The 16,373-nt window shown below is 41.1% G+C and overlaps 1 protein-coding gene and 3 non-coding genes across 5 annotated transcripts; 1 reads left to right on the forward strand and 3 right to left on the reverse strand.

The window, feature by feature from the left end:
• Nucleotides 1-230: 230 nt before the first annotated feature.
• trnar-ccu (transfer RNA arginine (anticodon CCU)) lies at nucleotides 231-303 on the forward strand. The gene has a single exon. It is a non-coding gene; the product is annotated as a tRNA-Arg (tRNA).
• Nucleotides 304-6,518: 6,215 nt separating this feature from the next.
• Nucleotides 6,519-12,285, reverse strand: rpsa (ribosomal protein SA). 2 transcript variants are annotated; one of them, XM_063201964.1, is made up of 9 exons: nucleotides 12,169-12,285; nucleotides 11,288-11,458; nucleotides 10,788-10,906; nucleotides 9,818-10,063; nucleotides 8,841-8,969; nucleotides 8,123-8,291; nucleotides 7,097-7,147; nucleotides 6,943-6,990; nucleotides 6,519-6,686 (listed from the first exon to the last, which is right to left on the reverse strand). In XM_063201964.1, the coding sequence occupies exons 2-9, from the start codon at nucleotides 11,418-11,420 to the stop codon at nucleotides 6,589-6,591; spliced, it is 993 nt and encodes a 330-aa protein (XP_063058034.1). In that variant the 5' UTR covers nucleotides 11,421-11,458; nucleotides 12,169-12,285; the 3' UTR covers nucleotides 6,519-6,588. The 2 variants fall into 2 exon arrangements, with proteins under 2 accessions (XP_063058034.1, XP_063058042.1); XM_063201972.1 differs by lacking the exon at nucleotides 7,097-7,147.
• LOC134458846 (small nucleolar RNA SNORA62/SNORA6 family) lies at nucleotides 8,546-8,686 on the reverse strand. The gene has a single exon (XR_010036658.1). It is a non-coding gene; the product is annotated as a small nucleolar RNA SNORA62/SNORA6 family (small nucleolar RNA).
• On the reverse strand, nucleotides 10,475-10,615 carry LOC134459003 (small nucleolar RNA SNORA62/SNORA6 family). Its single transcript, XR_010036733.1, has one exon. It is a non-coding gene; the product is annotated as a small nucleolar RNA SNORA62/SNORA6 family (small nucleolar RNA).
• Nucleotides 12,286-16,373: the final 4,088 nt, after the last annotated feature.

Here is a 16,373-nt window from a genome sequence, read left to right on the forward strand (position 1 = left end):
ATCCTGACCTGCCCCCCGCCCTGCACACTGCAGTTGAACATACTTGGAACAAACAACAGCCTCTGACAATATCCTCGGCGACTATCTTTTATTTCTGCAGTTTGTAGTTGTACAGTTGAATAGAAATACGTAACATGTTAAAATGTACTGTACAGAAAACAATGACAGATTTGTATAATAGACACACCCTCATATATTTAGTGGGCTGATTTCCTCTAGCCATTACGGTAGCCCCAGTGGCCTAATGGATAAGGCACTGGCCTCCTAAGCCAGGGATTGTGGGTTCGAGTCCCATCTGGGGTGATACATTTTCGTGAGGGGTGATGAGTAAATCATTGGAATCATGATTTCAAATTGAATTTGTAAAATATAACCAAAATACTTAACACGACTTAACTTTAAGGGCATGGGTGTGTAATTTTAGGTGTGGATGAACGTGTCCATACCACTTTTGAGATGAATTTAGCGTATCCACTTTTTCCACAAATACAAAGGGAAAATATCTGACCAATTTACAATAATAATAATAACAATGATAATAATAATGTCACTCACCACCACTTTCTAAGCTAAGACCAGTGTCCTAGACCTAGACCAGTTAAGTGTCCAGATAGCCTATAGCGATGTCTGTCTCCTAATCCCCTCACGGTTTTGTAGCGAGAGATTCAAAGTGTTACTCAACATTTTCTACTGGTTCTACATCCTTTATCCTTGTCGAAGTGTCACCAAAACTACATTTCTTTCACGATTTTTGCATGGTAGGCTACTGGACAGTTTTCTATGACACTGCCTGGCTGTGGCTGTAGAATTTTATTTCTGTTGTTGCTCTGCTTGGCAATGGCACAGCAAGCAGCCGTTTCCACAGGATAGGCCTATCTTTTAAATGTGGATTTTTTCCCCCTCCAGGTTTTGCACTTCCGTTTCCACGTAAGCAGATTAAAAAATAAAAATAAAAACTTAATATAAAAAAAACTGCTAATACTACTAAATATCTCAGTTAGGGGGGTAAAATGCATTATAGCGGAGCAAATAAGACCAAAAATAGTTCACTTTGGTATGCAAGCATAGAAATTGGCACAGAGGTTCATTAGAATGTACTCTTTCAGCTAAGGGCGTTGGCCACGCAAAAATCCAAAATGGCGGCCATTTTTCAAGATGGCCACCCTGTTCACTTGTAAATAAGGCTAAGAAGAGTTAAATTAATGATACAATCATACAATTCGGCACAAATGTTCATTAGAATGCACTCTTTCACAAAAGAGCATTGGCCACTCAAAATCCAAGATGGCCGCCATTTTTCAAGATGGCCACCCTGTTCACTTGTAAATAAGGCTAAGAATAGTTAAATTAAAGATACAATCATACAATTAGGCATAAATGTTCATTAGAATGCACTCTTTCACAAAAGAGCATTGGCCACTCAAAATCCAAGATGGCCGCCATTTTTCAAGATGGCCACCCTGTTCACTTGTAAATAAGGCTAAGAATAGTTAAATTAATGATACAATCATACAATTAGGCACAAATGTTCATTAGAATGCACTCTTTCACAAAAGAGCATTAGCCAGTCAAAATCCAAGATGGCTGCCATTTTTCAAGATGGCTACCTCTCAACTTGTAAATAAGGCCAAGAGGAGTTAAATTAGGGATAGAATCATGCAATTTGGCACAAATGTTCACTAGAAAGCATTTCTGATCAATGATCAATTTTTGATCAATGATTTAAGCCTAGGAGCCCAACTGAAGTATTCAATTTTCATATCAATCAAGTGAATACATGTGCATATCAAGTGTCAGTGACAGCTTGGATTATCTACCTCTATAAGGTCATTACACATTAAAATGTATGCTGGTTTGTGTTCAGATATGTATATCTCAAGCCCTAGTGTACTATGGAGTGATGGGGGCCTCTATGCTTAGGAAATTATGAATAATCAATAAACAATACACCATACATACAGTATATTGACATATGCAAAATGGTAACATGTCTGTTTTATGTTCTACTTTGGCCTTTAACCCAGATGATATGTTGGCTACCTAACCACTTGATTTATTGATTGCTCATTATTTTTTATTTGCGGGTGTGGTCTTTGTTTAAAACATGTCAGCCTGGCTTACTTCTCTCACACACTCAAAAAGTCTTTCAAAAACTTTAAACAACAACATGTGGAAATCCCATTGACTTTGGAGGGATACACCTGTCAAATTAGCCCAAACGTCATCAAGATACTGTACTCTACTGTACTGTGGTGTAGTGTACTCTGCTATACTGTACTGTACTGTACTGTACTGTAATGTTATATACTGTACGGTACTGTACTCTACTGCACCGTACTGTATGCTACTGTACTGTACTGTACTCTACTGTACTGTAATGTGATATACTGTACTGTTCTGTACTGTACTGTATGTGATATACCATACTGTACTGTAGGCCTACTGTACTCTACTGTACCGTACTGTATGCTACTGTACTGTACTGTAATGTGATACACCATACTGTACTGTACTGCACCGTACTGTACTCTACTGTACTGTACTGTACTGTAATGTGATATACCAAACTGTACTGTACTGTACTGTATGCTATTGTACTGTACTGCACCGTACTGCATGCGACTGTACTGTACTGTACTTTACTATTGTGCACTGTACTGTATGCTACTGTACTGTACTGTACTGTACTGCACTGCACTGCACTGTACTGTACAACTACATAGTAGAACTGAAACATGTGGAGCCTTCTGAGGTCATGTACAATATGATGCAAAATGGTGTAGTGGGAATGAGTTGTGTTACTATTACCACTCACAATCTATGGTAGACTATCCTTCCTCCCAGACTATTTGTGTGCCTTGCATATCAAGAAAATGAGTAATGAGTACCAGTAATGATTTACTTTTATAGTATATAACATATGATAACTGTTGTTTTATATAGATATTTCTCCTATGGGTAAGGGTGGCAAAGACCTATAGTACATGTTGTCCATCAGCTGTCAGTTGTGAAGTAGCAATTGAAGTAAGTTACTCAATGATTATTGAGCTAACTGTAATACAACTTTTGACACAAGTACTAGGTGAGGACTTGAAAAAACTATTTACCTCTGCCTACTTACTCAACACCTACTTAGAAATTATTTCCATTTAATTTGAACTGAAGACATACTGTGGCCTACATGTATATTGAGTAATCTGTAATACCATTCTAAAGATGACTGAAGTGCACTCACTATGTGCACAATGCTACTTGTGAAAATGTTGAATTAGGTGATCTTATGGGTTCTTCATACATATGGAGACATCCTGTCCTTTACCCTCTCTCATACAAATACAACATATCTGTTAAGGAAATTAGAGGATGGAGAATCTGCTACCTTGGACATCATCTTGCACTGACACTTCCCCATTCAGATGCTGCTGAGTGAGCATTAGCAGTCTATTCTTACCGTAGTTTTAGTGTGGGGAAATACTCATTTTAATTCAAACCAAGAATCTTCTCAAATCGTTCACAATGTTACATTTGCTGCCAAGCATGTAAGCACAGTATGCACACTGTCACACATACTTTCACACTATGTACATGTTTGTAGTTTCATCAATCTGTCAAGCAGGCTACAACTGCCATTGCTTCATCTCTGCTGGGTTTGGGACTATATTAACATTGTCAGCTAAGTATAATGTCATGTACTAGCAATGTAATGCATTACACAACATGACATGGTAGAACGTTTTTTTCCCGATGGCTCCTAGGCTAGAATTACAGCTTAATACCCTAAAGACACACCATGCAAAGTTTGGTGCTTTTATCACTTCCGTAATGGTAAAACCCTTACAGACTCCACTAGTAATACCTTCTGCACTTTGCCTTTGTGGAGCACATACTCATTCTCACATTCACAGACCAGCTCTGGAGGCTGCCAAGAAGGCACCAATTGTTTGGGGTTTATGAGCGAAAGTGCTGTCTCTCTCTCTCTCTCTCTCTCTCTCTCTCTCTCTCTCTCTCTCTCTCTCTCTCTCTCTCTCTCTCTCTCTATGCATCATAAAGGGTGGCCATCTTGAAAAATGGCAGCCATCTTGAATTTTGTGCATCCAACACCATTTTTTTTAAAAAGTGCATACAAAGATACATTTCTGCCAAATTACATGATTGCATCAGTAATTTAACTATTCTTAGACTTATTTGCGAGTGATGAGGGTTGCCATCTTGAAAAATGGTGGCCATCTTGGATTTTGCGTGGCCAACACCATATTTTGAAAAAGTACATTCAAATGAACAATTTTGCCAAATGACATGCTTGCATCACTAATTTAACTATTCTTACTTATTTAGAAGTGGAGAAGGTGGCCATCTTGAAAAATGGCGGCCATCTTGGATTTTTGCGTGGCCAACGCCCTGAGCTGATAGAGTACATTCTAATGAACATCTGTGCCAATTTTCATGCTTGCATACCAAAGTGAACTATTCTGGGCTATTTTGACAGTTAACTGCTGGACTATTAGGGGAGACTGGGGTAAGATGAGCCACTTTTTACATTTTTCGTCACAGCTAAGCCGCGATGAAGGCGTATTTGGTTAAAATTTTCACATCATACCAAATTTCAAAGTGTCCTGATACTATTAGAGCAAAAACTAATTGATAAACTGTCATGGTTAAAATGATATTGCCTTTTAAAAATATTTTTTTCAGGTGGCTCATCTTACCCCTTGTATTGGGTAAGGTGAGCCACTGCTTGGGGTAAAGTGAGCCCAGGCAAAAATCTCAGCTAAACTACTTTTATTTATTATAACAAATGTAACTAATGAATCTATAAAATAAAACAACTAAAGCAACAGAACTATGCCAAAAAATACATATTGTGGGCCCTTACAGCTTTGTTTGAATACAATGGCGAACATGCAGAGTGCAATGTAGAAAAAAAAAAGTTAATATTATTGTTTGAATTGGCTGAAACATGCATAAAGTCATTAATCTCAACTCACCTAGGTATGATATGAAAGAAATTATTTGATTATGCTGAAATATCATAACATGGTGTTCAACCAATGATAACCATTATGCTTCCCATCAGGATAAGCGGCTCATCTTACCCCACCTCAAAAGGCTCACCTTACCTCATGCCAAAATTATGTAAATAAATGCTCATAAAATTATCATAAAAGTGCAATAAGACTTAAAATATCCCTCATATAGTAGCTTATTACATAACATTTCAGACATGATGAGACCAGAAATTGTTCTATTTTTGTTTTCTCTAAATCATCCATGTTTTGAATATACATGGAATTCACTTAAAGAGCAAAAAAACACATTTTCACCAAATATCTCTCTTGCCAAATTTGGTACATGCTTCACTTTTTCCCAGGTGTTAGAAAAGGATTTCCACCTCCTTAGAATGTGGTGACATGTTAAAATGTATTCACCTATTTCGAGAAAAAGGGGGTGGTGGCTCACCTTACCCCGGTCTCCCCTACAATGGAGTTTTAATTTAGAGCGTTTCTTCCACCTAAACAGGAGGAAAAAAATACCCATAATATCATGCTACGTTGAAACAGAGCACCTAAAAACCGATGAATTACGGTCAGCATTCACCACAAATCATTTGGGGCACTCAACTCAAATGTGTGAATGGCTCTTGCTTGTTAAATTGAATGAATTTAATTAAATACGACAGATTCATTTAGCGGTGAACCTACATAACAGTTTTACAGTACAGTTTGTTTTTGCAGCATTTCCCTGTCAAGATAATGCAATGTGTGTAAAAACACTGCATGGCCAAGTATTTACAGGACCATTGCTGTAAAAGTTAATGTAATGAAGACCCAATTCCAGGCCCCCTTACATGGGCCCGTGACAACTGACCCCTTTGTACCCTGTCCCTCTCAGTCCACTTCCCTATGTACATGGGTAATATTTTATGGGCCCGCCCACCCCATGGAGGGAAATGGGAGTCTGTGGATAATCAAATGTAGGCATACATCCCAGACACCTATCTTTTTATAGTCCCCTTGACTGCCGTTAAATACCACGCACCTACTCATTTCTCAGAAGTAGAAAAGTAAATCTGATGTAAAATCTAATTTGTCAACTAAGGAGAAATAGATAGGCCTACTCAAACACCCCATTGAGCTAAGGTTCCTTGAATCAAAAGGTGACAAAGCCTGTAAAGGGATTTACTAGAAAGCAATAGGAAGATTCAAACTTAATTGCTTCTGGCAGCTCCTCTTGAGCACAACACTAACAACTAAGATGCGGCATCATGGGTGACGTTTCATTTTCCCTTAGCATTTAGGCTCAAAGTTTGGAGCAGGCTTCACCAAAACAGATTCTTTTTAGGGTGCTGAACAAAATATTTTAAAATGAAACGGTACAAAGGTTGCACTGTGCATTGATTGGACCAATAACAATTCAGAGCTACCAGACTATTGAAGCCCTACAGAATTTCATACAAAAGGTGAATGAGGACTCGTTAAAATGAAATGGATGATAAAGTGGAACAAAAACACAATCACAGGTTATATAAACCAGTCAGTCATGTTTTATTGACCCAAATGCAAAAAAGTACAAGACTGTGGTTGCTGGTGCTTATGACCAGTCGGATGAAGTGGCACCACCCCAATCTCCGGTCTGGGCGGTGGGGGCAGCGGACCAGTCCTCGGTGGCAGGCTGGGCACTCCAGTCCTCTGTAGTAGAGACGACAAATGCAGTTTGTAAGCATTGTGTTTAAAAGTGGATAAAATTATCAATTTATGCAACACATTATTAATTTCTTATAATAACGACTTAATTGCCTTCAAGGACAATATTCCATCCTGTCTAGATGTTCGACAACTAAAGCTTTGAATCTTAGAATTCCCCATCACCATTCACGAAAGTCAGTTCAATTGACAAGTAAATGAAAATTACACATTGTCAAATAAGGTGGCTTCAAAACCTCACCTGCATAGACATCTGCAGCTGGTGCAGCCTTGGCAGCAGTAGCAGCAGCTGAAAGATAAGACAAACACAAGACATTAATACAAGTGATAACATTTCCAGTGGTCATTTTGAAGGAAATCATTGTTGCCCCCGCATGCATGACCGCACGCATTACCGATCTCTTGTCCGTCATCCATTGGTGCGAGAGTCAACTCTTCACTCAGGGCTGTATTAAAAAATACCATTAATACATTTGAGGTCTGGGGTTTCATATCCTTTATTCCAGGGGTGGGGAACCCATGTCTCAAGGGCCATTTACTAGTAGTGTGCATTGCCACTGCACTAAAATATTCTATTACGACTCCAAAGAGAACTATTCGATAAATTTCTAGTCAATGACTCATTGTAATGAGTTAGATTTCTACTGAAGGCAAGGCAAATTTTATCAGTCTTGAGGCAATACAAGCAGTCTTTTTATTGGATGTAGTGTGGATCAATCCTGCCGTTTGCATGCTGCATATATTATGGCACTTGCCAAGTCGATTATAGAATTTTATATTATTTAAAGTTATATTTCCAGGGGACTTCATGAAGGTGGGGTCTGTTGTAAAAGGTGGCCACCTTCAATTTAGGCCTAAGGTGCAGGGGGAAATCCTTGTTTGAGTTCATAGTAATGGCCCTTGGGAGTGGAATGAAAACTGTTCCCCAACCCTTCTTTATTCAGACAGGACGGAGACGATGGACGCACCAACGAAAACTATTCCCCAACTCCTGCTTTATCCAGACAGGACAGACGACGGACGGCGAAATTAGAGATGGGGGTTGGGAAAAGACCCAGGTCAGACTCCATGAGCAATATCCATGTATGGTACAGTGTTGGCATGCTGCACCACTGCACAAAAAAACCCAAAATGCCTTGAACTGCTGTGTGTGTGCCATTTGTCTATAAACGAAGAAAGTTAGAGTAGAGTATCATTTATTGATCCGAGGGAAATTAGATGGCATGCTTGTCTTCAAACAAACACCACTCCACACACACCAATGCGTGTGCCATTTGTCTATAAACGAAGAAAGTTAGAGTAGAGTATCATTTATTGATCCCGAGGGAAATTAGATTGCATGCTCGTCTTAAAAAAAACAAACACCACTCCACACACACACCGATGCTTGTGTTAAAAACAAAACAGTCACTCCTACATACCTTCGATGCCAGCTGGGAACTGCTGGATGGGCACGGAGGGCACCTGCACGCCCTCCGACCAGTCAGCCACCTCTGGCTGGGCAAAGTCGGCCACGGGAGCGGTCCACTCGGCCTGGAACTCCTCCTTGCCCACTGCCTTCTCAGCTGCTGCCTGCTCCTCCTTCTCAATCTGGAACACACATGGTCAACACAATCTGCTTTACCAAGAGGTCAAAGGTTACATACCGTACACACCCAATTCATGTTCACACAAACTGACGTGTACGTGCCCTGCATAGGTATGAACAATGAGAAAGATCATCTGAAGTAGGAGTTCAGCTGAACAGTCCACATCATTTTGATGTACTTATGTGTTTATTCTTCATATTACCAGCTCACAAAAAAATATTTAGAGTTTTAGATTTAAGTTTGAAATAGGTAGTCAAATGTGGCCATAGTGACTATCAAACGCCAGTCATGGGGAACGCAGCCCTCATGGTGTTAGCGAAAACCTGGCCGGGTTACTCTTGCACACTTCCGACACCTAAACACCAACGTTGGTGCCAGGCTTTAACAGAGTGCGATTCCAGACTCGGGAAATGGAAAAGTCTAGTATACACAGAAAGATGACCAAATTGTCAATAGAGACAGTTTGAGTCCAATTACTTGCATATGATGAGCAATTCATTGCCAGGTGCGGGATCTGAAATGCACCAGCTGTGTAAATGGCACTGCTTACCTCCTCTGGATCTCTGTAGAAGTAGAGATCGGGCATGACCTCCCAGGGGTGCTCCCTGGAGATGGTGCCCCTCATCCTCAGCACCTCCCTGGCCAGCATCCACCACATCAGACCAACAGAGTGGGGGCCCTACACATGAGGAAGAGGAAAAGCAAAAAACATTACAACATATGCAATACATATGCCTGTGCGAACCTGATGACGCACAGAGGCGAAATGCGTTGTTCGCTCTGAAAAGAGCATTTAAGTCAAAGTGTGCTGTAAACTTTTTTAGTATGGAATACTCCTATGTTTTCCAGCACCTAGAAACTGGACATGGATCTTGACTTTTGCACAAACATTACAACCTTTTCAAAATCATTATATAAGCTCAGACAGAAAGCTACCAATATGGTCATGAACTAGTTTTCCACTTCAACAAATGGGGGTGTTCAAGGAGGGAGATTCGTTTTGAGTGAGCCGGGTAACTTCAGCATAAGCTCATGGCTCCGTTAAGAGAATAGCCACAATGCTCTGGTACAAAATTGCCACCAACGGCAAGGACATATGGAAGTGAAGAGACTTTCATTGTTCCATTCTGATAGCGCAACATTCAAAAGGCCATAGAAGCCAATCTAATTGATTGGAGCATGCGCGTTGATTTGTTCATTTGCAATTAACTTTTCAACTTTAACTCCCATTTGAATGCACAAGTTCCTCCGTACATGTGGGTGAGTAAACCAAGATCTACAAACTAGCCTGATTATCGACTTTCAAATCGCTTCGAGACTTGGTCTGACCAAGAGCATAACAATTAACATTTCCTTAATGGCATTTCCCAAACGGCCTCCCTTGATTTGTTAATGGTTGTTTGCTTCCCAACAAAGTGGGAGGAGTTCCTGATTTTTCGGAGGGCACGGCCAGGCTATTAAGCCACATCCCACCCACCAATTCCCTATTACCGGTAGGTGAATTAATTCCCGAATGGTGTGCGGTACCTTGTTGTTGCATGGAATGGCGATGTCGACGTATCTGAGAGGGGAGTCGGTGTTGCAGAGGGCGATGGTGGGGATGTTGACGTAAGAGGCCTCAGTCAGCGGCTGGTGGTCGGCACGGGGGTCTGTGACGATCAGGAGGCGGGGCTCCCTGAAGGCTGCCTGGATCTGATTGGTGAAGGTACCGGGGGTGAATCTGCCGGCGAAGGTGGTGGCGCCGGTGGCTGAAGCAAACTTCAGCACGGCCCTCTGGATAGTCACGGGGGAAGAAAAACAGGCCGGTGAGCAATTTAGAAAGAAACCATGAGGCAAGAGACATTGTGGATGGCAAAAAGTATTGGATAATTGACTAATATAAATATAATTGACTAGACTATCTTAAGAGCTTTTAACTTGAAAGACTTTTAAGCGCCATTCTACTTTTTCTGTAAATATGCCCATCCGGTTCAATGCAGACATGCCAACCTGGACCTAGCAGAAATATCAAACCCAGAAAACAGCCTGGAGAAGAGGTATTAATACTTAATCAACTCAATTAGGGGGAGGTGGGATATGAGCATATTTTCAGAGCTGGTGGAAAGTCTCTAGATCCAATAAGTTACAGCTAATCGACAGTTGATAAACATGACCAGAGTGAGTGAGAATCTTCAAGGACATGTTAAATGTGGCCACAGTGACTATCAAACGCCAGTCATAGGGAACGCAGCCCTCATGGTGTTAGCGAAAACCTGGCCGGGTTACTCTTGCACACTTCCGACACCTAAACACCAACGTTGGTGCCAGGCTTTAACAGAGTGCGATTCCAGACTCGGGGAAATGAAAAATGTTGCATGTTAAACTAAATAAATTTGAAAGAGGGTAAATGCAGTGTGTCCGAGACCACTGCGGGTGCTAGACAAAAATAAAAGTTGACTTTGAACGCGAGCACGAGTTGAGGACGACGTCACTTTCCTGCCCCCGTCCATCTAGTTACCTGGCCTGTGTTCCTGGAGGAGATGACGCAGACATCGGCTGGGTTCTCAATGGCCACGATGGCACGGGCAGCCAGCAGCAGCTTCTCCCAGGTCTTCTTAAGGTTGATGATGTACACACCTAACACAGGCAGGGGAAAACATGACATGAATTTCAGGCCCAAGTAGTAGACGTTAACGAACAACTTTTCCTGTATGAGATGCATGTGTAGTGCAATAGTGTCATTTGAGACGTGGGGCTATAAGAAAACTTTAAAATGTGTTCCTTTAATAAATGTGCCACGAGCATCCGAGGGATGGATTAGATGGGAAAACGCATGACAAAACTTAAAGGCCCAACAAGCAGGATTCAATCTCGCCACATGTCTAACAAACACTTTTGGTCCCCTCCAGTCTCGGATGAACATGCAATGTAAAAAGTCATGTTCAAGACTGAGGTGAGCGTCATTTGGGAAAATGTAACGAATTTTTTCACCCCAATAACTCCACTCTTCCAACTTACCATCGCTTTTCCTCTTGTAGACATACTGTTCCATCTGGAAGTCGAGGTTGGTACCTCCCAGATGCGTGGTTGCGGCGAGGAATTTCAACACATCCTCTTCCTTCATTTGAAGGACATCCAGACCTCCGGACATCGTGACCACTTTCCCTGTGCAACGAGTTAGTGGGAGAGCTGGGGAGAAACACAAGGAGTGCAGACAGGTGGCAGTCAGCAGGGGTACTCATTACAATCAATGGTAACCACGTACCAGTACTTTACAATCATGTATTGCACCATTTCTTCCTCCATTTTTAACCATCATGATATGAGTGCTATGAGGGTGGAGGACCCTTCAACTTAAAGTTATGTACAGTAGACCTACATGACCACAACAGATCCGCTTTTAAACTGTGCCAAAGCTTCACTCCATAGTCCGTTTTGGTTTGGTGCATTGATGAAATATAAAGAGGATAAGTATTGCCATCAAGCATCTCTAGGTGGTATGCATTAGCAGCACTGGTTCCACCACTCCACCCCACGAGTAGTATACAAACAACATGGAAACACATATTAACTTGTACGCTCACAAATTACCCATTTCATAAATCACAGATGTTCACCGGTTTATCTACATTTGACAAACAGCGGGGTAGCACGCGGATGGTCCCATGTTGATGTACGAGGAGAGCTAGGTAGCTAGCACTGTGCTAACTTCATGGTACATGTGGATTTCGGCTGCGTTGGGCCTACTTCCCTTCCGTTGAAATAAAATCTTAACGGTTGTTGCGATGGACTTACATCCTTTCAGTTTGTGATGCAGTAAACATCACCCATCGATATTTGAAGAAACAAACGAGCAAAATATCAAATAGACCATATTTTTTCAGTAAAATAAAACTCACCACGAGACAACGCCGTATGGAGTTCTGTACCTCACGGCAAAAAGAGAGCGCCTGTAGGATATGACGTCATATATATACCAGACGCCCGACCAATCGTTGCAAACTGCTACCATTTCTTCTGTCTGTGCGAAGACAGGCTTGGATACATATCGCCCTCTAGTGCATATCACTGACTTGTATACTATTATAGTATACAAGTCAGTGGTGCATATCAAAGGAAAATCCTATGGCAGTATGATAACCACAGACCATTGACAGTAGCCTATATATAACCCCTGGAGTGGCATTTAAGGGAGATACAGTTGAGGACGATATTATTAGCCCCCCTCCTGAAATTTGACATCTCTCTTGATTTCTCAGTAAGAATTACCATTATTCACCGTTTCTGTTATTCTGGAAACAAATACACTGATGGAGATAATGTTCAATGAGTTGAATTTGGATTTGTCTATTGTTACGATGAGTTTAAACAAAAAAGGGCAAAAATGACAAGGACAAAATTATTAGCCCCCTGATCATTAATAGTCAATATGGCGCCATTTATGAACCAAAACTGACAACAGGCTCTGATAAGTTGCTACCTAGGTTGGCTCGTGCCCCACTAGGGATTTTGGCCCATTTCTTCACTGCAAAGTGTTCTAGCTGGTCCAAATCGCATGGATGCTGAGCATAGACATTAACCACAGACTCTCAGTGGGATTGAGGACTGGACTATGAGCGGGTGATTCCAATATCATGGTTTTAGTGTCCTTGAAGAACCTCTGAACTAATCTAAATGTATGCTTTGGGTTACAATGTTGTTGGAAGACCCAGCAATCCAGATTCAGACCCAGACTCCCTGTGTCTGAGGCTGAATAACAGACTAAACTTGATGCCCTTCCACTATGTGTAACTGTGGAAACTGCTTAGCCTCATTAGACCAAAGAAGCATTGGGCACCTGCCTAGATGATTGTTATTGACCTGGCCTCACCTGGAGGTTTTTTTCCCCCCAAGAGAGACAGTTGTTAGGGCTTGTCATCATATTGGGCTTTGGGGCCATCATCACAGAAGAACCCATTTACTAAAGGCAGTGCATATCAGAGTGTTATTTAGCTTTGCCTGTGAACATTTGAAAGTCAAAAATGAGTTTTGAACGTCTTTGCTTTCATCTCATGATATTCAATTGCACCTGCTTTGATGCATGAATTCTGCTTCTGTCAGGTGAAGAAAGGGATAGGCCTTGAATCGTTATAAGATGGTTTCCACAATTAAACATGGTGGTGGATGCATCATTCTGTGGCAGCCTCAGCCACAGGAAACCTTTTTTGGGTGTACGGCACCATCAAAACTGAAAATTATGATAGAATGTGGAAAGTGACCTTGCAAAAATATGCTCATAGAGGGAGTTAAGATCTTCACTGGATCTTTCAATAAGATAATAACCCAAAACTTGCATCCAAAATAGTTAAAATGTTCTTCAAGGATACAATAAAATCATGGTCATGGAGTGGTTCAGAACTCAATCCTTTAGATAGTATTTGAAGAGTGCTGAAAATGAATGTCCATCCTCAACATCCATGCAATATGGACCAGCTTAACTATTTGCAATGAAAAAATGGGCCAAAATCCCTGGTAGGACATGTGACAACATAGTTAACAATCAAAGTGCCTGGTGTCAATTTTTGTTCATAAATGGCACTGTATTGACTATTAATGATAAGGGGGCTAATAATTTTGTCCTTGCCATTTTTACACTTTTTTGTTTAAACTCATTGTGAAAATGGAAAAGTCCAAATTTAACTTATTGGATACTATCTCCATGGTGTATTTGTTTCCAGAATAACATACATTTATTAATAATGATCATTCACAATGATCAATGAAGAGATATGTCTAATTTCTGGAGAGGGGGGGGGCTAATAATATCGTCCTCAACTGTATATGGTTTCAAGTCTCCCATAGGAATGAATGGGATTTGGCCATTTTTTGGTGTTTTTGGGTGCGACCTTGGCTCCACTTTTGGCTTCACAATGAAATAGAATTTTGGCCTCCATTCTATTTATCTCAATGCCACAGACAGATCTGTTGCGATAACATCCTTGTAGCATCCTTGTGCATTTGCATTCATTTCCAACATCAGGAATGCTTTGCGGTACCACAGCTACCAAGTTCTAATTTCATTTTATTTTTCTTATAATTTTGATTTTATTGGTCACGGGCCTATTATTTTGATTGGGAGATCAAGGACCTCTCTGGTGTCGTTGAACCGGCGATGTGCTGTGGGCTCTTTACGCACGGCACCTATGTCCCTTCCATCTTCAGTCAGACTCAAATCGGACCAAAATCAAGTAGCTGAGGTTAAACTGTTGTAAATACATGAACGAAATCAAGTAGCTGAGGTTAAATTGTTGTAAATACACACCCGGATATCCGGGCACTCACATCCGGTAGCCTACTCAGATTGGGTTGCTACAATCCTTGGATAAACAGGATGCAGGCACTGCCACAGTAGATAGGTCTCTGGGCACTGCAACATTGATGTGCGCCAAAACCTCCAGACTCAAGAGTAATTGCAAAGTAGAAGTAGAATAGAACACTTCATTGATCCCGAAGGAAATGGCTCCAGCTGGATAATAAATATGCCCTCTCTATTCTCCAAAGACTGACAGGGTGAGCCATCAGAGAATGTAACCAATGATGACCAATAATGAATATAACCAAAGCGACTTTCAAAAGAGGACATAATCATAGCCAACATCACTAGCAAATACAAAGTGCACAAGAAATATACAGAACAACAAGTGCAGATGCAAAGAAGGGTTGTTTTTTTTTTAAGAGTACACACACACACACACACACACACACACACACACACACACACACACACACACACACACACACACACACACATCATGATTAAGTGACTTGGCTCAGGGACAGTCTTCAATGCATTGTACTCTCTCAAACTTACGCAAGACACACACACACACACACACACACACACACACACACACACACACACACACACACACACACACACACACACACACACACACACACACACACACACAGAGCACAACACAAAACACATATAGGCCTACATAACACAACACAGCACAGCACAGCACACAGAATTAATGAATGAACATAGGGGGAAATTAATGAACATACAGTATACATGTGGACACACACACACACACACACACACACACACACACACACACACACACACACACACACACACACACACACACACACACACACACTGTACCTTACCTGCACTCCCAATCTCCTTGTATGACCTGTGCATATGAAGAAACTGACAAAAAAGCTGACTTGACTTGATTTGACTTGAAGGGCAGAGGATTTCTTTTCTTGTCTTGTTTTTTTGTTTTTTTTTCCTTTTGGTGAGTGGTGAGCGGCCCGAAAAGCTCAAAAAGGGGGCCATACTCGTTTGTGCCGGTCACCTCTGCACTTGTCAGTAGGCTACTCTGTATCCTCTGTATTTTGCCTGTAAGTACAGACCATTGTCAACCACATGTACTGTAGGCCTGCAGGTATGTACATACGGTATTCCGTATACTGAGTGTCTGCCTTATATTGAGTGCCTGCACATGTGTGTAAAATACAGTAGACTACAAGCCAACACAGTTTCAACTGTGTGATGTGCTGCAGCTTACATCGTATTTTATAAATTAGTACTACATGACAAATGCTGTATCTTTGAGAGTATACACAGGGGTGTATTTCAATGACCGTTATGGTGCAAGAACGGACTGACCTCTTTCTGCCAATGGGCCAATGATTCACTCTTTGCTGAAAACACTTGACTACATAATAACAACATTGATGTACCATTATCGAGTGTCCTACGCAGTTTTTTAAGTTATATATTATAATATTATAATATATTATATCACTCACAGTACCAGGGTTGGACTGGTCATCTGGCATACCGGGCATTTCCCTAGTGGGCCCCTAGTTTCAGATTTTTTTTTCAATTATAATTACAATTAATTATGAGGGGCCCCTTTAAGGCAAAAGTGCCCGGGCCCTAATTGCTCCCTCAGTCCAGCCCGGCACAGTACAGTTATAAGAGGGGCCCGCCCTGCACAAAGGGGTGGAAAGTGGAACACAAAAGGCAAAGCATATTTATTTAGAACATTTCATAACAGGGAAGTTCAAAAGTACATAATGCACAGAGAACAAATTCAAGTCAAAGGAG

The sequence above is a fragment of the Engraulis encrasicolus genome, chromosome 1 (genome assembly GCF_034702125.1).
Source record: "Engraulis encrasicolus isolate BLACKSEA-1 chromosome 1, IST_EnEncr_1.0, whole genome shotgun sequence".
NCBI classification, from domain to species: Eukaryota; Metazoa; Chordata; class Actinopteri; order Clupeiformes; family Engraulidae; genus Engraulis; species Engraulis encrasicolus.